The 24146-nt window shown below is 19.9% G+C and overlaps 1 protein-coding gene across 2 annotated transcripts in view; it reads right to left on the bottom strand.

Annotated features, from left to right (window-relative positions):
• Window positions 1-22973, bottom strand: part of LOC122715463 — a 204140-nt gene extending 181167 nt beyond the window's left edge. Inside the window, exons 1-2 of one of the 2 annotated variants that reach the window (XM_043937681.1) lie at window positions 22284-22973; window positions 10809-11198 (exon numbers count right to left, since the gene is read on the bottom strand). In XM_043937681.1, the coding sequence (XP_043793616.1) occupies window positions 10809-10968 (160 nt within the window). In that variant the 5' untranslated portion in view covers window positions 10969-11198; window positions 22284-22973. The remainder of the gene's footprint in view (window positions 1-10808; window positions 11199-22283) is intronic. The other variant, XM_043937679.1, reaches the window with a different exon arrangement.
• Between the last annotated feature and the right edge of the window lie 1173 nt (window positions 22974-24146).

Raw genomic sequence — 24146 nt, 5'->3', positions numbered from 1 at the left:
AACTATAGAAATAAAGGAAAAATAATTTGAGATGATATTATACTCATGTTTATTATGTATTATCTTATTTTTATACAATTCAAAAAACTATTAAACTAAAACTAATTAAAAAATTTTAATATATAATAAAAAGTTTTAATATATAATTTTAATATATTTTTAAAATTGAATAAAATAAATTTACTTTAATGTAGATCTTTATACGATTATTATTATATGTTGCTATTATTAATCTTGTATTCATAATTTGTCTCATTTATGTCTTTTTCTTTCCTTCATTCCTCAATATCCAAAGTTACATACATTAATATCTATAATCAATTTTATCCTCATTTTTTTATGATAATTTCTTCGAACATATACTGATATCAATTCATTAAATACTCAGACTTTTTTGTTTTAGTTGATCATGATTTATTTCAATTCTCTTCAATATGCAATCAAGTATATCGATTTAAATGGATCAAGAAGATAGGGGAAAAATCATTGATAGAATGAAATTATAAATTGAAAAAATTATAGATAAAGTACAAAACGAATTGGATGATATAAGTTTGATAAAGATTACGTCATTATTGAAGTTACAAGTACATAATCTTTCATATTTTCGATAACATGTATTTCAAATCTATAGCGATCACGGTTAATTCAGATTCAATAATTATATTAAGACATTATCAAAATTTTTATAAAATATTATAAAATAATTTTTCAAAAAATTTATCTTTTTATATTTTAATTATTTCATTTCTAAAATATAGATTAAATAAATACAGTATTCTTAAATATTAGGAAGACTGTCAAGATTAAACATTAGCATTTAAAACTGGTATATAAATATATCAATGAATTACGTATTGAATTCTAATATATTTTCAAAATATGCGATAAAGTTAAAAAGAAAAATTAAAATTTATAAATTTTTAAGTTTAAGATGATTATAATATATATATATATATATGAATATATTTTATCAGAATCTTAAACAATTTTAAACAAATAATTTATATACATTATATATATTATAATTTTACGATATAAGTTCTATTTCTCATTAGAAAAGAATTTAATATTTCTACATGAATTTTATTTATTATATTGAGACAATGAGTAATAATAATAAGTAAATATTTAAAATATTAGTTAATTCTTAAAAATAGAAGTATTAAAAACATTTCTGTTGTCATGATATAATTGAATTGTGTTACTTGAAAAGTTAAATAATTCTTCACTAACTATGTATTAATGTTTATATTTCTTCATTCGTTTCTTCTATATTACGCAATTTCATGATTGTCTTTCATTATTTAATCTGAATATAATATATGATTACATATTAGTAAATTAAATAATTATAATTTTTTGATATTTATTTTTAATTTTTATTTTTTATTAAGATATACTTATTTTTTGTTAAAATATATTAGGGATTTAAAATCTTTCTAATAGTCAGAGAAAAAAAATTTTAAATAAAAGTTAACCAGTATAATTATAAGCTATCGTATAAACAATTTCTAAAAAATTGATTTTTAATAAAATATCAAGAAGAATCAATATTTTGACGTTTTTAAATGATATTAGAATCATTTTTAAATAGCATATCATTTTAATAGCTATTCAAATTTAACACTCTATTATGTATCATAATTTTGACTCTCGAATTTTGATTTAATTGGGAAAAATAGGAAACTATACTAAGATTATATTATATATACTGCTATATGTATACTCATATGTACTGAAATTTTATATATGAAGTATATAAGTAAATAATATATAAAAAGAAATATATCTTCATATTATATTACATTCTGTTTAATTATAAGAAATACTATTATAGCCTATAGTTTTATAGAGCTAAAATTTCAAGAATCAAGATCATTTTAAAATCATAGTATAAATTGTTGAATATAGTCATTGGTATATAGATTGTCTTAATATTATAAAACTATAATATAAAGTTAAAAATATTATGTCATTTAAAAAGAAGTGATCTTATATATTTTATCGAAAAATTTTTTGGAAATTGTTTATCAGACCATCAAAAGTGTTTAAAAATTCGTGATGATAGTTATAAATATAGTATATTTTATATATATTAAATATAAAAAATATATATGTATATTTTAATAATACGTACATATATGCTTCTTCTCCCATATTTCATAAATATTCCAAACTATTCAAAATATTTCCAAACTATTTATTATTAATTAAAAATTTTTAAACCTAAAAATTATATATTAATTGCAAACGAATAAAATAACGAATATTTTTATAATTTTTTCTAATAATTTTAAAATAAAATGAAATTGAAATAAAATTGAAATTAAAAATTTTCATAATATAATTAGATAACAGTTGTTAATAGAGATTCAAAATGAGATAAATTAAAATATTACAATTCTAAAGAAAACTGTTATATTTCATTTCTTAAATTATTAATCACAAACAAAATTGAATAAATATAAAATATTATAGGTTAAAATAAAAATATTAGAAGATTATTGTAATATATCACATCACTGCAAGAAAAATACAGTAGGACTTCAATTAATCGACTTATATCGAAAACAATAACTAAAAATGAATATGTTACACAAATTGTTTTCTTTTACAAGTCATTTTTACATTCATTTACAATTAAATTTAATATATATTAGTTATAATAATTATTTAATTACAAAAATATGATAAATAATTAACGGAGAGAAATTTAAAATAGAAAAAATAGAAATTCAAAAGAAAAATACAAATTTAATATTGAATATAATTTATTATTAAGTTATTATTAAATAATCGGCATAAATGATTGAGACTCTGGATAATCGCAATTTCATTATCGAGATATTATTACGTCTAATTCATTTTAATTAATTTTCATTTTACTTCGAAAATATTTTTTTGTTTATATATTTATTATATCTATATATTTTATTAGAAAATCGATAAATTTAGAATTTAGAATTAATTATTTACATGATTTAATTATTTACATAAATAAAAATATGTCTTTAACTAAAATTGTATTATAGATGTTAATATATTTGTGGAACACTTTTGAAGAATCAATTCAAGCTAAAGTGAATATAAAAGTTAATATACAAAAATATCGATTTATTAATATATTATAATTTATTATATTTAGTTATAATTTATTAAATTATAAGCAATTGACATTTACATTAGACGAAACTTGTTACATCTGAAACAACTCTCTCTCTCTATTACATTATCAGTTCACTCCACTTTGTGTAACATAAACTTCAGTTGCATATCAATTTTTATATTTTTAATCTGTAAAAATTTTTATTAATCTATAGTAATTTTTATATCGTTTCTAAACAAATATATAACATATATAATCTTTATCTCTATTCAATAATATAAACGATTATAATTGAAATAATACAAAATAAATATTTATTCTAAAGTAATTATATCAAAAGTAAAACGCGTCAAATTGGAAAGGTTTTTTAAATTAGAATATTTCAAATCTGTACCAATTCTTACTTCAACAAACTAATTATCAAAAAATTTTATATGATAATTCTTAATCAGATAGTATTGCAGGCCAAATGACTCGATTATAATAAAAACTATAAAACATTCTGATTTTCAATTATTTACCTTATATTGTATACAATACATAACATATACATATAAAATATATTAACATGTTGTTTTTGTTTTTATTTTCAATTAAAAAATCAGATAAGTGATATATAATATAAAAATTGTATTTTCCCAAAATATTTTCGAAAACTTTTTATGTATTTCTTAAATTATTTTTTTTAACTAAATTTAACAACATTTTATCAAAATAATGACTTTTTTGTTGAAATGTAATACATTAATATAATATTTACATTTGTATTATATTATATTATATGATATGATATATGATATTATCGTATAGTTATTGAAAAAAAATAAGTGAATCATCACTTTTTGATTTTTTGATTAAATGATTTTATAGAATAGACGCATGATAAATATATTTAGTTTAATCCAGACTCCTATTATTTATTATTTTCTAAAAATATTTCCTAAAACAAAAAGTATCGAAAAAAGAAATCTGCAATTGAAAAAATTTCAAACAAAAAAGTAAAAACACATTTTAAAAAATTAAATAAACAGAAAATAATTAACATAAGATTATTTTCTAGTGAAAATTTTTTAGATTTTCCGATACAAAAAAATAATATTCTCAAAAAAAGATAATAATATTGAATGCATAAGATAAACAATATAGAATCATACATTATAATAAGATGAGTAAATTCAATTGTTTGGTTTGTAAAAAATGATTTCACGAAGGATATTTAGAATTTTTGAATATATATGAATATATATTCAATATATTTTATATTTGGAAATATTTTATATAAAAAAGAAAATAAGTTTTTTTTTATTAGATTTATAATATGAACATGTATAATATGCATCTGGGTCATCACATCAAAAATCATTTCATCTATTTCGAACGAAATCGTCTTAGACTTTATATTTTTTTTATATTTTTTTGAAATCTATTATTTTTTTTTTTGTCTTTTAATGCTATAAATCTATATGTATTAAGTTTTTTGAGAAAATAATGATCATTTTAAGAATTTTCAAATTTCATTCATTTTTTTCATTAATTAATATCACGGAATATTTTATATTAAATATTTTTTTTTACTTTATTATAAATAATTTTCGAATTTTTCTTATATATATAAAATTTTTTTATAAATAAATTTTTAATTTACATCTTTTTTATATCATTCAATTCTAAAAATATTTTAAATATTAAATTTTAAAAATATACAAATATAATATATAAAATGTATACAATTTGAATTGATTTTAGAGATTAAAACAAACATGGAAAATATAGAAAAATTCGATTGAAACTTATTAATTAAGTTATGAATAATTAAATTCATGTTATAAATAAAGCAAAATAATAAGTGAAATAGAATACGAAGTAAAGAAAACAGAATTATTTCAGTTTTTTCATTTCTTTTTGTTTAATACAACCGTTAATTATTTATAATTTATTTATAGTTTTAAAAATAAGTTTTAATCGATATTTTTATATATCAGCTTTTTTATTTATTTTGATTAGAATCAATTGTTCAAAGATGTTTCACAAATATTTTAATTTTAATAATAAAGTAAAGCAGAGAAAAACATTAAAAAATCAATGTTCATTGTTAAATAAGAAATATAAATAAATTGTTATCATATGATATGTATTTAAGTATATTCTATTTTATTTTAGCATTTTAGTAAAACAAATATTTTAATATTTTCAAAAAATTTTATTCGCAGAAAAATATTTTTGTTAATAAAATTTCTTATTTCAATCCAAAATTAAATCATTCTATTTCATTTTGCTTTTTTTATTCGTAATTCTATTATAATATAGAAGATTAAAATTATCAGAATTCTTTGTAATGAGAAATAATATATATTATTAAAAACTTTTTAATAATATATATTTTTATATATTTTATTAGATATTATTTTAGTTTTAAATTTATTCTAAAAAAAATATAAATTAATAATACATAAAAAGAAAAAAAAAAGAATATATAAATCTTGAAAAACATGAAAAGGATTAAAAATCAAGGAAAATTAAATAGCTCGTATATTTTGATATAATGTGATGAATTAACAAAGAAATTTATAATGATAAATGATAAACAACAAGATGAATGAAGTCATTAAGAAACATGACTTTCATCTTAATGTAAAACTATCGCTCTTAATACGAAAGAAGCAAATCTAATTTGTCTAAGTTATAGTCTTAGTTTATAATATTTAAAAGAACAATTTAACTTTCGTAATGTTGCAATTTAAACGAATTTAATCAAAAATATCATTAAGAATCAGACATACTATTATTATCAAATTTAATTATATTATAATTAATTTAATTATATATCAAATTGGTTCTATTATCTAAATTGTGTTAATTATAATTTCAATATAATCTTTTTTATAATTTCAATATTAAAGAATTTTTAGAACTTATGAAATATATTTTTCTTGATATTAACTTAAGAAATAGCATTCAATATCCAATATCTAGAATAAAAACTTTAATTTAGCTAGATAAATCTAGCTTATATTTTAAACGTGAATTGATAATCTAATTATAATATGTTATATTAAAAGTTCTAATTAACTACTAGAAATAATGTTTGCATTGTGTTTAAAATGTTTAAATTTGATCTAATATATTGATTATAAATTTTTAATATCAAAATTTTCAAACTTGTTAAAACAATAGATTTCAGTATTTTTATTATATTATTTTCAATACTTTATTAGATACATTCTGCAAAAATATTAATTTTTCTTATTAATTTATCTAACTATTTACTTTTATCACTTTTATCACTTTAATTATATTTATTTACATATGATTACATTTATGCATTATAAATAATATTAAAGAAGAAGCTAATGACAAAACAACAAAACTGAAAAACAGAAAATTTTCAAAGTTATTAGAGAAATCTGAGGATATGTTCGTTATTAAAGCATAACAGCTTATTTTTGTCTTGAGTCATTTCTATTTGCCTTTAACTATGAGAAATTATTATCAGCATATAGATGTTGATGATCATAAAACTAACAGATACAAATATAAAATAATACATAAGTTGGATCTTTAGATAGTTAACTTTGTTTAATAGCTATTAATTCTCCCAAAGCTAATATTATTCTGTCAATATATTATTGAATTGTCGAATTATTGATTTTTCAATGCAATATTCTTATGTTTGATATCGATTAATCGGAATAGATAATCGTTTAATTTTTTTTCAGAATGATAAATAAAAGTTATTTAGGTAAAATATTCGATAATTATCGTAATTTGATAAAAAATTAAATATAATAAATTAATTGATTATTATAGAAGCAGAGAATTTTTTTTTCTTGAAACAAGAAATTTTTGTTTGCTTGAAATTGTGAGAAATATGTGTTAACAGAACATTAATATATTAGCTTTAGAGAGATTTTAGAAAAGAATAAAACTCAAAAGTATTCAAATGTATCAATTAAAATTTATTTATTAAATTATAAGCAATCGAAATTTAATTTAGACAAAATGAAAAACAGACAGCTATGTCTGTCATATTGCTATTTTTTGTTTTTCCTTATTAATAAAAATTTTAAATGCTTATAATTTATATTTGCTTATAATATTTATAATATTTTTAATAAATCTTAACCGACATTTTTATATCAATTTTTACGTTTTTGATATCCAGAATTGATCTTCAAAAACTGTTGTCTCACAAATATATTTTATAGAATTATAATATCTTATAATATCTTATAGAATTATATATATCTTATAGAATTAAAAAATTCTCTATTTGAAATGTTCTTTTCTCTAATATGTATTTTAATTTTTTCAAACTAATTATTAATATAATTATTCGGATTATTTTTATACTTTTACACTTATATTTTTACACTTATATTTTTAATATTTATCCAATCAAAATCTATTATTATTTTATTTTTTTTAATGTATAATTTATTTTTATCATGCATTTAGGAATTCTTAACTTTTACGATTTTTTAAAATTGAATATATATATGTATATGAACTTTTTTTCATTTTTTATACTTTTTAAAAAGGTAATAATAACGTAATTATACACGTTAGAAAATCTTTATGATGTACATATGTATAATTTTAAATATATAAATATATTTTAAAGTTATTGTTCTAATAGAAAGTTGAAAATTATAAAACATTTGTAATTAAAAAAAAAATGAATTGAATAAAATGTACTGCAAATTGCTTTCATCTTTGTTACAAATTTTTTAAAAGCAAGATTTATTTCTAATTCAAAATTCTGCAATTTCAACTTCTGATGAAATTATGTAAAAATTAAATATTGTATTATCTTCACAAAACTGTTCTCAAATTAAATATATAGTACACAAAGGAACAATATATAAAAAATTGACTTAAATAAAACCATTTTTGAATTGTTATTGCTTCCATAAAATTCCAATCATTTCCATATTTCTTGTAAAATTTGTCAAAAAAAATTAAATTGCTTTCAAAAAAAAAATAGAAAAAAAGAAACAAAATGATTAAAATTAAATTAATCAAAATGAATTTTTTTCATTTTTAATCAAAATTACAAATATTTAAATATAAAAAAAGAATAATTAATTCACAAAATTATTGATTGACTTTATAAGAATATCATATAATATAAAAATATAAGAATAATAATTTTGAATTTATTTACTTAAAGAAAATAACATTGTTACACATTTTACATAAATTATTTTCGTCTGTATATGAACGAAAAGTTAAAAACATTTAAAATGTTGAATTATCCGTATTACTTATGTTTCTTCGTTAGTATCACATATTTAACACGTACATTAAAAGATACAACAAGCAGTTGCCGTAATTATGGCAATACAAACAGACGCGACATAAAAAAATACATATATAGATGTCATATACATACAATATAAAGATTATAATCCAAACATGCGGAAATCAGTTATAAGTACATATATACTACCGATTCACATGATACATTCGAATATATAAAATGAGAAAATAAATAAAGAAATTATTAATGTAATTAATAATTAATAACTGATGATAATAGAGGAATGGTTGAGTCCAGTGCGTACACACCGTTATCATATTACGAATCCGTATGTATATACTAATAATAATAATAATAATGATAATGATAATGATAATGATAATGATAATGATAATAATAGCGATAGCGATAGCGATAGCGATAGCGATAGCGATAGCGATAATGATAATAATAATGATAATAATAATGATGATGATGATGATGATGATAATGATAACAATGATAATGATAACAATGATAATAATAATAGTAATAGTAATAATAATAATAGTAATAGTAATAACAACAACAACAATAATAATAGAAAATAAGTGAATAATTAAAATCCAGTCGAGTAACGACAAGATTATGTTCGATTTACTTATCTTTTATTAATTATTAGAATTATGTACAGAACATAGAAATGTACTCCTTAAATAAATATATAAAAAAAGAAAAAATAAATATTGTTATTGAAATCAAAGTATTTAAGAGACTACGATTAATGCCATTATTAATGTTTATAAAAAAAAAAAGAGGATCATCTGAAAATAAATCACGGAACACAACAATTATTCGTGCCGTTAGTTAGCGAACTCTTGATTGAAAATGTTATATATCGAAACCGAAAAAACTTGAACTTGGAAAGGTTAGATATACGTAAATTAAGTGGAATATGTTCTGAGTCGATGCAACGATGCTTTTATATATTTCGCTTTTACATCATAACAGATAATTTTGTTTTCTTGTTTCATTTTAGGCATATAAATTATATTCTTTATAACTAATATCAATTATCGCAATATATCTGTTTTATCTCATAATTGTATATAGTATATTTTAATAGATCTGTTATAAATATATAAAATATATAACTACTTCTTAAATATAATAATATTTTTATATTTTTATTTATATTTTTAATTATAATTCTTAATAAAAATTATAATATTAATTTAAATAAGTAAAATATTTTAGAAATAACAATTAAATTACATAATATCGTATACACACAAATTTTTTCGATAAAATATTTTATGAAACAAAATTAATTTAATAATTTTGCATTTTTTCCTTTCTGAAGTCACTTGAATAAATAAACTATAAATAATCAAATTTTTGTTTTGATTTTTTTCAATTTCAATTAGAATAATTTTAAAAAATAAAAAAATCAATTTTCAAATTTAATAAATTTTTCAAAAGAGATTTTAAAAACAAAAATGAAGCCAAGAATATTATAAATAATTAATAGATAGATTTATTATTATTATATATATATTATTATTATATATATTTCTTATTAAATATTATTTTAATTATACTTTTTCTTGTAGTTTTATTCATATTAGTAAATAAAAAACAAAAGAACAAAAGAAAAGAAACAAAAAAATAATTAAAATATTCAATCTTGAATATAATACCTATCATTTGTAAATATCTGAATATATTACATTAATTTGTTACAATACTTATAAATGTTATGATTGGAAGTATATTTTATTATATATTTATATGATTGGAAGTATATAAATGAACGATAAATTAATGATTAATTTCAATCATTATTTATTAAAATGATTAATTAAAATCATTATTTATTATCTTTTCATATAAATGATAAATCTTTTTATAATTAATTGTATAATTAAAATATAATAGTAATTTATTATTAGAATTAGTTTTATAATTAAAATACAATATGTGATCTCTCTTCAAAATAAATATCTATTCTTTAGAAAAAATATAAATGCTAAATATCAATGCTTTAGAATAATAATATATATATTTTGCAAGTAACAAGAAATTTTGGAAGAAATATAAGTCAAATTGATTGATATTTTAATATACTCATAAAAATAAGTATATGCATTGGCTAAATTAAAAATATGAAATCACAGATAATATAGCAGTATATATTGGTAAACAAAGGAAAAGAATGTACTTCTTTTACTTTTGAATCATCTCAGACTTCTTGTGACATTGTTCGTATTATATATTGTATATAATATTGTATATTACGTAAAAATATGTATTTATATACATATTTTTAAATATTTATAAAAAAAAACAAAAAAGATAGCGAAATAAAATCAAGCAACGTTAAACCAACTCGTTCCGTATCTGCATTATTGTCTCAATGCTATTTATTCTTTTTTATATGGTGTGATTGCCTGGACTCACCGATCCTCTTGACGTGGACGTCTCGATTGAAGGAGACGCTTCTTTCAGCGGACTTCCGCTCGGAAACGGAAGTTCCGGTCGAATCAGGATGTAGTAAGTCGACAGGAGGGTTGCAGGCTTCTCCCTCTCTTAAAAACTCCGTTTGTTGAATCTCGAGCATCTTCCCGTCTTTTCACTCCCAATCATAACATATAGAGCCGGACACCAACCAGTTTTTCTTTTTTCTCTCTCACTCTCTTTTTCGTTATATTTTTTCTTTTTTTCTCTCTTACCTCGAAACCCCCGCACACAAGTGTGCCTTAATACCCTGGCCTTTAAATGCTGTCACCTTTCCTTTCTTTCTATACTCTCTATCTCCCCTCTCCTTCCCTCTTAGACCCGATCACCGACCTGTAAGCCAAGCAAAGCTGTGCTTTTAATATAAATCTGTGAGACAATCCTTAATCTCATCGATTGAGATTTATGTTTTATCTCTTATGATGGTTCACATAATATGATTATTTCATTTTTTTTCTTTTTTTTAAGTAATATTACTGAACCGATTATAGTTTCTTATTGGATAATATCGTTTCTCTTATGTTAGAATCATGTATATATATATATATAATTCGATAATTTATGAAATTTTTTTTATTTTAAATATTATAATGATATAATATATTAAAATAATTATCGATATCAAAATTTTTCAAATGTTAATATTTTAATTAATATTTCAATTTCATTATAAAATATTGTTACCATTGTAATATGAAATTAAAGATATCAAAGTTCATTCCATTTGCTCAAAGAGAAATGTACATATTTGTAATTTTAACACGAGAGAAACAATATGATTCTAAAAGATCTTCAATGTGATGACATTTAATTTTTTTCCATATTTTTTTTGTTTTTTACTTATTTCTAATTCTTTTTGATTGTCAGATTAGCAAATATTTGGATAAATTCTGTAAACTTAAATATAAAAAAAATATATATAAAATTATACATGAGAAGATTGAATATGATTGTGAAAAAGAAATGAGAACATATTTACATAAAAAAATTTACATATCATCAATTTGAAGATGTGGTAAAAAATTTTAATCAGTTTACTAATAATGAAAATAATACAGTTATATAGTTATATAGTTATATTACGTACATATAGTTCTATATTATTCAATGATTTTACTACACGTAAATAAAAAAAACATTTTAATTTTTTTTATTACAATCTTAGGAATATTTTTTTAATATCTTTAGCGGGAAGCTTATAAAGTTAGTATGTATGGATTTCTTATATGTACACAAAGACATTAGTACAAGTATCTGCATGCACATATGTGTGGCTGTGAGCCTATATATATTGATCTATTTGCGGTTGTCCTTATTGCGGTTAGAGAAATCGCTTCTATCGATTTAGAGTCAAATCGAAGATAATACTGGTTGCGGTCGTAAGTAAAAGTACTGACTCGCAGTGTAATGCTTCTTTTCACATTTTGCCCAGAAAAACACTAAACACTAATACTTAAACAATAAAAGAATCCTCGAATTACCATGCTATAGAAATAATTAATATTGAATATCGACAATTTTTCATTGATGAAAAAAGGAATATTTTAATATCTCATAAAAAAATTATCTCTCATGATTTATATCTCTTTTATTTATTTAATAAATTTAGAGTAAAAATTTTTAATTTTAAGAAATAATTATTAAATAAAATAAGAAATTTATTATTTTGTGAGAAATCAACTTGTTTTATTGTATCTGAATTTCTTTGAAAAATTAATTTATATCATTCGTCAAAAATTTTTTTAGCTCTTGCAGTTTTAAACTTAAAAAAAATATATGTAATTTAATAAGCAGGATTACGAAGATTCTTTATGGATTTTTAAAATTTAGCATTTTAGATATATAGAAATATTTAAAACTTTGATAATATCATATATTGAACTTTCTTAATGATATTTAACAAGAAAAAAACAAATTTATATAAAATCATGCATTATAAAACACATTTACTGTGGAATCTATCCTTTTGATTGTCACATAACAATTGATTTGATTTTTTCAAATTATAATATGTATGACTGTCAACAAGATTATTTTCACATGCACACAATGAAAACGTGTTGTTCGAACATGTGCACATGTAACGTTGATGATCGCAATGAAATGCGACGAGTGATAATGGTCTCCATTGTCATCATGCAATCTGATGAGACACTCAAACGTATACCTGCAAATAGATTATTGACAGTTACGAGAATAATGATGACGATGTGCAATGATGACAATAAACTCGTGATTGTGCGATAAGCTACTTTGAATTTTTTTATTTTATTTTATCTTTCATAAAGCATCATACAAAGCTATAATCTCGAGCATAATTTTACTATTTTACTACAACATTACTATTTTATTATCAATCTTGTAATCAAATACACATCTTTTAAATATATCGAATATCGTTATTATCAGTTTAATTTTCACAATTTTTTTGAATTTTTCAAATATCGTTATAAAAAACATATATCAACATTAAGTGAAAGGAATTTGCCATTTTCTTTGAGATATAGAATAAATTTTATACTATATAAAGATATTATAAATATATATTACTTGAAATAAAACTATGATATATTAAAAAAAAACTTTCTAATAAAATTGTAAATTTATAATAATAATCTATTTATTATTTTTTTAATTGAAAAATTTAGATGATTAAAATGGTTCATATATTCGGAATGTCAATTTGAAATTTTGACATACAATATAAAATTTTCAAATTTTCTACAACAAATGACATTATTCGAACAAAAAAAATACAAAGATAAGATACCTATAAAAATAATTGATTTGCTAAATATTCTACAATTATTTCATATTCTTTAATAAATTTTTTTGTTTCTCTTATTCTCTTTAATGATTAAACAAAAAATGATTAACGGATATTTTTTTTAATAAAATGAATTAAATAATAGAAAATAAAGAAATTCATTCAAAAAATAAAGATAGCTCAAAAAAAAAAGAATTATTTCCAATTGTTGGAAAAATATTTTTAATTAAATAAATCATTAACAAAATCATTGAAGTTTTATTTCGAATAAATAAAATTCTCAACAACGATCAATTTTCAATTACCAAGCAATGAAATATAGTGCAATTCATCAATCCCTTCTATACCATCTTCACTTTCTAAAGAGGAGCGAACGATACATAAGTATCACAATTTCAGATTCAACCTGCGTTCGCAAATATCTGTGCGGGATCTCGGCCGCCTTTCGAGCTTGCAAGAGTGACCTCGTATGCGTTTCATCTCTCAAGGCCATCTAATAGCGAGTTGTCCGTGGTTCAAACACCCATACTTGGGGGTTGAGTTCGACGACTTTATTTTCCCTCTCACGAAAGGGCCGCTGACTTCGAATGAGACAATTCGCGTGACTGTGATCACTAGATTAAGATACTAAACAAGCGTTGCAACCATGTTTGGCAAAGAATTTTTCGTGAAAACAGTTAGAATAACAAAGAAATGTCTTCACTGTCGTTATAAAACGGATATTGTCTTTTATCTTTTTCCTTTTCTTTTCATTTTCTTTTCTTTTTTTTTTTTTGGACTTAAACAGAATTGATTCAATAAATATTGAATTTTTTTATTTCCAAATTTTCATTTCATTAATCATTTATTAAATTGATAGATTTTTATATATGTATTTGTAATATAACAGAATATAAAAAGTTATAAAGTTGGAGAAATTTGAAGAGCAATTCTATTGCGATAGGAGAAATATATATGTACAATATATATTTCTTTTTTTAAACTTATCTGGTTTCAGCTAAAATTTATTTTTTAGAATATAAAAAGTTTTAGGAAAGATGGTTCAATATAAACTTCATTCAAACAATAAAAAATGTGATTTTAAGAAGCTAATTTTAAAACTGATTTTAAAAAAACTTTTTTTTATGATAATAAGAATTGTGTATAAGAAATTATGAAAAATTACAAGAAATGGTTGAAATGAAAATAACGAATTTAATTAACAAGTTGTACTGTATCTGTTCATATCAATGGAGAATTGCGAATATAAGAATATAAATTATTATGTGTATGAATATATGTATATGAATATAGATTATTCAGCTTAATAATATTTGAAAAATAAATATATTTCATTCATTATTTTATTCATATATTCTAGTATTAACAAATTTTAAAAAATCGAATTTATAATTCATTTATAATATAGATTTTAGAAAAAATATTATGTTAAAAAAAAATATACAATATATGTTGAAATATATATAGAATAAATAAAATAAATTTGCAATTAAAAAAATTAATTAACATCTCTATATACAACTTTCTAAGAAAAAAAGTTAAAATATAACCAATGATCAGTCATAAGTGACAAATTCTTAAGACCTTATTATTCTTAAGAAGCATTCGTTCATGATATGTGTGAAAAATAATTAATCGCATCACCGAAAAATACTATATAACTCTTTAGCATTTTCGCCATTTCATTACAATAAATACATTATAATAAATTACAATAAATTCATTATAATAAATTTTATAAATATTTAGCATTTTCTTTTTTATTGTTTTTGCGCAGTGACATCCATAATTTATTATTAATAATAAAATCAAAAGTTCGTGTTTGGAAAGATGTTTGCTATATTTTAAAAAAATCTTTTTAAAAAAATTTAAATTCGAATTTTTTAAATAAATAGATATATATATATAAATAGATAGATGTTATTCTATTTGTCTGAATAATTCATTAAATTAAAGATCGAACATATCTAATTTTTAAAAATCTATTACTTATTAAAAAAAAATCATTTAAAACATTTTAATATTAATAACATTTTATTATTAATAATAAATCACAAATGTACAACAAATAATAAATAAAAATATTCCGATTATTAGCTGATGAACTTATAATATTAATATTAAAATCAATTTATATTGCTACGAAAAATATATTAATTCAATGATGCATCTGATAAAAATAAGAATTGTTATGAAAAAATTTTTGTTGAAATTTTTGATTGTTTAGTTTAAAACAACTTTGATAACGATGATTTGAAATTTTGCAGAAAATAGAAAAATTAAGAAGATCAAACTAATAAAATACATGATTGCTTATAATCATTAGGAACATACAAATTTATACAATTTGCTTTTTTCATTATTATGCTTTTTATGTTTCTTTTTCTAATTATTTATCTCAGAGATAAATTTAAGATCTTTCATAATTAATATTGAAGCCGATTAAAATTAAATCCTGACTACTCTTAAAAGATGTTTATCACGAGACTAAATTATTGACAAAAACATATTGCTAACAATATAAATATTCGATTTTAAAAGCGTTTTAATCCCGCTTTGTTAAAATCTGAATATTTTTCCAATGAAGATGTTTATGAATTGTAACGATTGTGACATTGAAATTGTGAGGATAAAATAATAAATGATTTAAAAAACTAAATCAAACAATTCTTTACACTTCAGTTAGTATATTCGAATAAAACAAAAAAAAAAAAAAGTTTGTATAAATATTTTAGAATATTTGAGAAATAAATTATGTAAATTATTTTATAAAAAATTTTGTTTTTAATAGAATTAAAAATAGAAAATAAAAATTATTAAAAATTTCATTACAAGAAAATATTAATTATAATTATATTATTATTTGAAATATTATTAATAAATTATTTGAATACAAAAAATTATAGAACATTTACAAATTCACAAAATTGAAAATAAATAAATGATTGTATATAAGAAAATTTTTTTTTAAAATAAATAAAAATTTAAAAGGAAGAAATTCAAAAAAACAAAGATTCAAATTTTCAAGAATTAATTAAATATTAATTGGTTTTTTACAGTTTAATTAGAAAGAAAAACTTTCTAAGTAAAAGTTTTACAAATAAATTAAAAAAACAAAAGCTTACAAATCAACAATTATTTTGTTAAATTTTATAATTACAAAAAAAAAGAAGAGACTTGTTATACAATATTAAAGAAATTTAATAGAAAATAAAAAAAAAAAAGTGAAAGAAATTCTTGTATAGATTCTTTTATTAGATTTAAAACAATTTTATAATTTAAAATACTTCTATGTTATCAAATATAATATAAAACATATTCAAGCAATTTTTCTAAATAATCTGCCTATATTTCTGTTTATATTCATGATATCCAAACACATTCAATCTTATTATATTTCATATCAATTTCATGTTATGTTACAAATATAAACTTCATTGAAAGATAAATTATATTTAAAATTGAACATTATAATTTTGTTAATTAATAATTAATTTAGCAACAATTTCATTTTAATTTGATAATTTCTTATATTAAGAAAAGCAATGATAATTATTTGTTACATTTATTAATTTCATTCATGATCTCGAATGTTATCATTTTGAAATTTTTTTTATATATATAATCAATATTCAATCTTAATTTTTGAAATATTATTCAAAAATATGTTTAGTATTAGGCATCGTATTTAATTATACATAATATATATATATAGCTTGAAGAATTCAGTTTTAATGACATTGATTTTAATATGATATAGAAATGATTCTAATCAACATTCAAAAACTATTTTGTTATTATACACATATAATATATTTTTGATAAATATTTTAATTATATAGCTTTCTAAAATTTTGTAGAATAATTTATTGGATTTGGATTATATTACGTTTGTTTGATTTTAATATAAGTAACCATATTATAAAAAGATAAAATGAAAATCTTATTTTAGATCATCTTTTATCTGAATTGATATTTAAATATGTTTATATCAATCAAACTATTTATATCAATCAAATTATTTATATCGATCAAACTACAAATTATATCTATTAATTATTATATATAATAAATTTTTTTAATAATTTGTAATTATATTTTCTATTTATTATCTAAACTAAATCAAAATTAATTCAAAATTATCCATAAATATCCTAAATTTATAAATCAAATCTTAGAAATGCGATATAACATTGACAATATTTCTGCGAATATTTTGAAAATTAAAACCAAGACTATTTACATGTATCTAAAAGAAAATTATTCAAAATATTACTCTTAATAATATATTTCGAAATCATTGAAATCGATAAATATTTTTTTAAATAATTAATAAAATAAATAATAGTTAAGTAATATTTAATATTATATTGTATTCAAAATTTAATGCTATAAAGCTATATTATAGTTTATTATATAAATATTAATTAAATATAAATATTTCATAAATAATTAAAAATAAAAGTATACATATATAAATATTTCATTTTTAATTATTTTAATTTTAAATTTTTATTTTATTTTATTTTATTTTTTTATTTTAAATAATTATATATTTATTTTTTAATAAATTTTATTATTAGAATATCTAACAATAATAAGACTAATAATTAAATATTGTAATTATTTAAAAAATTAATCATTCAATGATATCAAATTCAAAAACTAATTATACTAATATTTTCTAAATTCTCAAAGAAAATAAAGATAAAAAAAAAATAATAATTTTATAATAATTTTAAATCAATTTACGATAGTAATATATATATTCATTACTTTAAAAAAATTAATTAATATGATAAATAATTCAAATATTAATTTCATTCAACAATGAAACTCGATACTGATTCAGTCTAACATTCATTTGATAAAATTTCTTATTCAATAAATAGCATATATAAGGTATGTTTCATTGATACACTTTAAATGCAGCAAGGTCGTAAAAGATTTGTTCCTCGATTATCACTATTCAAAATGATGTTATTGCTTTTTCCCTTACATACGATGAAACAGATATATATATATAAGAGATGAGACTAAAATAAAGAAAATTCGGATCGACTCGTGGCAGATTCGTACGTCAAGATGAGGTACAATCTTTATTCCATGATTCTCGCCGCAAGCAAACAGATAAAATAAAAGAGCAAGCAGAAGAAAGAGAGAAACAACAAAGATTGAACCACTCATAAGAGCTGGTTATAGAGACTATTTCTGGATTTAACAAGAAAGAAACAAACAAGACGAGACTCGAAACCTCGTAATTGTGTCAAATTGCACATTGGTTTTCTATTTTGCGCCTCTGTTTCTTGACAAAATTTTTAATTCACATATCTTTGAGATATAATCTTTTATACTATTTATTGACATGTTTCTCGGAATTCTATTATCATTCTAATTGATATTTTTTCTTTTTCTTTTCTAAGTTTTTTTTATTATTTTCTACTTTTGACAATTTTTTTTTAAATATTTAATTTATATATAATTTGATAATACTCAGAAATGAAAATAGTTCTCGAAATTAGAAATGGAAAATATTTTTCTTAATATTATATTTTTTATTAAATTCTAACTAAATATAAATATTTCAAATATTTTTTCTCTAAAATATCCTTCTTTAATAACTCAAAGAATTCAAATTTAAAATATCAGTAGAAATGAAATTTCATATCAAAGATGTACAAAAAAAATTGTAAATCAATTTTAATCTACTTTCCTAAAATTACTCATTATCTTAATTTTCTTTGTAATATTTCTTTTAAACAAATTTTAAGAAAATAATTAATCATTTGAACAATATTGTACAAAAATATTAAATTAGATTTGTTTAATTATTTGTCTCGTTTTATAAATTTTTAGCAAATATTTTATTAAATACATATAGAAATATAAAATATACAAAGAAAAACATTATGATATAAGATATAAAATAAATTTATTGAAAAATTATATTAATGTATTAATTTTTAATATAAATTTTTAAGAAAAATATTCTATTGCTATTCTATAAATTATTTATATATATACAATATATATAAAATTCATGTAAAATATATTGCTATTATGATTACTTCGATTAAATATATAATGTTTCGAGAAAACTATTATTCACTTATTATATACATTTTATTAGAAAAATCTATACATCTATTATAGAATGTATTGTGAAATGATCATTAAAAATTAAATTTAATTAAAATTAACTATCAACAATTAATTTTAATTAACGATTAATCCCAATTTCTTGTAATTAATATCTTTATAAATTAATCAGATCAAACATTTTAATCGACTGAACACTATTTTATAAAAATAGATAGTATTCATAAAAATAAATTATTTAACACGTGATCGAAAATTTGTTTACAATAAATCCAATTGTAGATCCAATGTTCATCGATATAGTGATTAAAATCCATTAGCACGAATTAATTGATCTTTCAGTTAATGTGATAGTATCTTCCCATTGCATTTCTGGTTTCTCTATCGACGATCCCCGCCACTCCATGACAGTAAATCGCACGCGTACCTGTTCTGCAATCTACTCACACGTCCGCTGAAAGTCGTTTCCCTTTCGATTAACGTTTCGCCTTCTCGGTCGTTTGATGAACATGGATCAAACGAGTCATCCATCCAAGCTACGATATACTTTCACGATCAGGATAATTACAGTGATCTCGTTGCGAAGGTGAGTTGCATATATCCATCCGTTCATTCATTCGTTTTGAAATAAATGATACGAAAGACAGCGATTTATGTAAAATTTAGAAGAATTTGATTTTTGACGAATGAAAATTTGATATTATTAATATGTTGATTAATGATTGATTGACGTGAGAATTTATTTTATATTTTTATATAGCATTAATGCGATATTGATTATATCTATATCATATCTTATAATATGCAAATATAATTTATTAGAAGAATCATTGAAGTTAAAATATAGTTAAATTTTTAATGAAACGTATTCATTAAAAATTAAAATTGAAAATGATACATTTGATTTAATAAGTATATTTTTAATATCATAATAATTTTTTTATATTTAATACATATTTTCTATTATAAAGTTATTTGAAAAATTGTTTAAAGAACATAAGGAAAAAGCATAATAATAATAATAATAATAATAATAATAATAATAATAATAATAATAAATAATGTTATCTATTTTATAAAATATAATATTTTATAGTTAAATTTATCGAATTATTTTTTTAGTATTTATTATTAAAATGCAAGATTCTTATATCTTTCAATTTGATATTTTAAGATTATTTTTTTTTATTGCTAGATGATAAAAAAATAAGAAATAAATCTATATATAAAAATATAAAAAATAAGGATAAATCTTCAATTAAAAATTATATTTTATAATAAAAATTTTTTGTCAAATATAATTTTTATAATAAAACAATTGTTATAATTGATTAGCTCAAGTATTATTTTAATATGTATGAATATATTTAATATATAATGCTTTTATCATAATAGAATATTGGGATTGTTATAAAATTTATAAATATTTATTTATTTATTTATTTTTATTCATTTCAGTTAGATAAGAAATTAATTTCATTTGCATTAAAAATTTTTTTAATAATTAATGAATTTACTTCACGATACAATTTTTTCATTTTTGTTAAAAATATATTTTATATTGTATTATTTTATATTATTTATATTTATTAAAAATGTTTCGATTAAAACTTTCAATTCTATTATTATAAAAAATTTTAATTATAAAACCAATTAAAAGATTAAATGTTTCAATTCTAATAATTAATAATTTCTATAGCATCATTATTTAAATCTAGTCCGTATGAATAATTATCAATAATCACCATTTTATCAATTATCAATATGTTAAATATTTTATATCATAATAAATAATTTTAATAAATATTTCTTCGTTTGATTAATAATGTGTTTTACATAATCATAATAAATTTGCCTATTGAAATTTCGAAATCGATTTTGATTATTCAAATCCATCGAATTTTCAAGATTACTTAATAACTGCAAACACGCGATTTATAAATATCAGGTTTTTACGTAACATTTGCCGACAATGTATCGCGTCACTTCAGTACAAACATACTTATAGCCTTGAGCGACTTATAGCAGCTATATTTTTTTCCTTCAAAGTCAAAGACGAATCTCTTCCGTTACGTACGTATTTCATACATTATGTTATATTATTATCAAAAATTAATCATTAATTCGAATGACATTCGAAATAAATCAAGTTTTTCTATGATCAAACAAAAGAAATAAAAAATAAAAAATAAAAAAAAATGTATCGTAAAAAAAAATCTCTTCTATTTGCTTATTTCTCATGTGTTTTATCATAATCGGCAAATCCAAATCAATATCACGTTTGAAATAAATTAATTTCTTCTACGATCAGCCAGAAAAGACTTGTCAAAAACATGATCTAAATCTAATGCGGCCAGGCAAAGTTTCAAACTTTAGAATTCAATTTATTTTCACTAACAATAACATTTCAATCGATAATGCCTTTGATATTTACAAATATCTTCTTTTAATATATTGTTTACAGATATTTTAATGATTTATCCGCGAATCAAATGGCAATAAGAAGGATAAAACTTTTGGGTGATCAAATTGAACAAAACACTCTTACGTACAACTGTCACTGCCACCAGAGATAGCCAGATGTTTTGTCCTTTGAGACTGATGACGAATATCTTGCATCTGATCCTAATTTAATATGATGTAAATTATTATCGATTATCAATTATTCGATAGTTATCTTGTTTCTTCCTTTTATTTATATATATATAAATCAGTGATATTAAGATTACACATTTATTCTTATTGTATCGAAATTTTAATACGATATACACTTCAAACTTTTAACGTTTCCCTTATTTGAAATCACTCTCACGAAATTTTAAAAATTATGATTACACATGATATGTTTTCAATGAAAGTCATTCGATGTACATACACGATATATAAATTTATATTGTAGGATACCATCAATTAATAATATATTCACCAAATATAATCCTCGTTCACTAAATGAATCGTTTAGATATTATGCGTACGATTTGTTCGTATTGATTAACAGTAGTTATATTTTTAAATTTTTATAATGCCGAATCTGAATGCACACTGATTACTATTACTCCGACACGCATCATTCTTCGCCGAGCGCCGAAGAACTAATAAAAGCTGGGATCCAGGTTGAAACTGTGTAGGTTGCTTACTACTCCTTCCACTGCGATCGAAGTTCTATCCCACCAGATTGGGCCCAGAGAGGTAGAGACAGGCAGAAAAGGAGGCAATAACGGACGAGAACGGACAGGCGAACGCGCCACAGATGGGCGAACGAATGAACGAACCGATTCTGTAAGATGCAGTAGACATACAGACTTCAACAGGTATACATACGTCGCAGAGCGACCTGGTAGGAAACCAGCCGGCACTGATGCTGCTATTATTGCTCAGTGCTCCTGCTGCATGTTGTTTTCTTGCTCCTGCTGTAGTAAACGTCACTCGGTCAAGGTCCCCTATCAAAAACCTTTACAACCGTGGAATCTTTTGATGCTGACATACGAAAGATCTTGTTAGCTATTTTTTTTGATTTTACATTTTGATATTTTTAAATAAATAATAATGAATTAATTAGTTTCAAATTAAAATCATTCATCAAAGTGAGTAAATCTTGATTCATTTAAGAAATTTTGTTCTAAATAAGATGAAAACAACATTATTTAAAACGAAATTTGTATTAAATATTAAATATTTAAAATATATTCATATTATATTATTATTCGTATTATTATAATTTCATATTACAATAGTTATATTATATTAATGAGTTATATTAGATAGTTTGATAAGTTTATCAGATATAATTAATAACGTAAAATGTACAAAGCATTTATTTTTTCAAATAAAATTTTTATTATAATGCATTATTGAGATAAAAGTTAGTGATTCATTAAAAGAGAAATATATATACATATAAATTTAGGAAAATTTCTACTGAAAATAATTTTTTCGGAAAATTTGTTACTAAATTATTAATTGCAACTGTTATCATTAGCTTTTATTTCGATACTATGAATTCATATTACAATTCGTAGTTTATGAAATATTTTTTTTATGATATATCATATTATAATTTAATTTATGAAATATTTTTTTCTACGATGCAATAACTTTTAATTTAACATATTAAAGCTCTATTATATTCTTTATGATATTTAAATCTATTTTTTTTCATAAAGCTTTTTTTTTATAGATATTTGTTGGCTTTTAACGGCAAGAAATTTTTTTATATAATTTTTATATAATTTGTTATAATATATATTTATTATAATATTTATACTATTTAAACTATTATACTATTTAAATTATGTTAAATATATTATATGGTGATAAAATGAATATATAATATATATTATACATATGTATATTATAAGATTACAAAAACAAATAATAATTAATCATACAAAAAATTGTAATTAAATTATACATAT

The sequence above is a fragment of the Apis laboriosa genome, unplaced genomic scaffold (genome assembly GCF_014066325.1).
Source record: "Apis laboriosa isolate Shangri-la unplaced genomic scaffold, ASM1406632v1 scaffold35_cov144, whole genome shotgun sequence".
NCBI classification, from domain to species: Eukaryota; Metazoa; Arthropoda; class Insecta; order Hymenoptera; family Apidae; genus Apis; species Apis laboriosa.
This window is presented reverse-complemented; position numbering and strand designations above follow the sequence as displayed.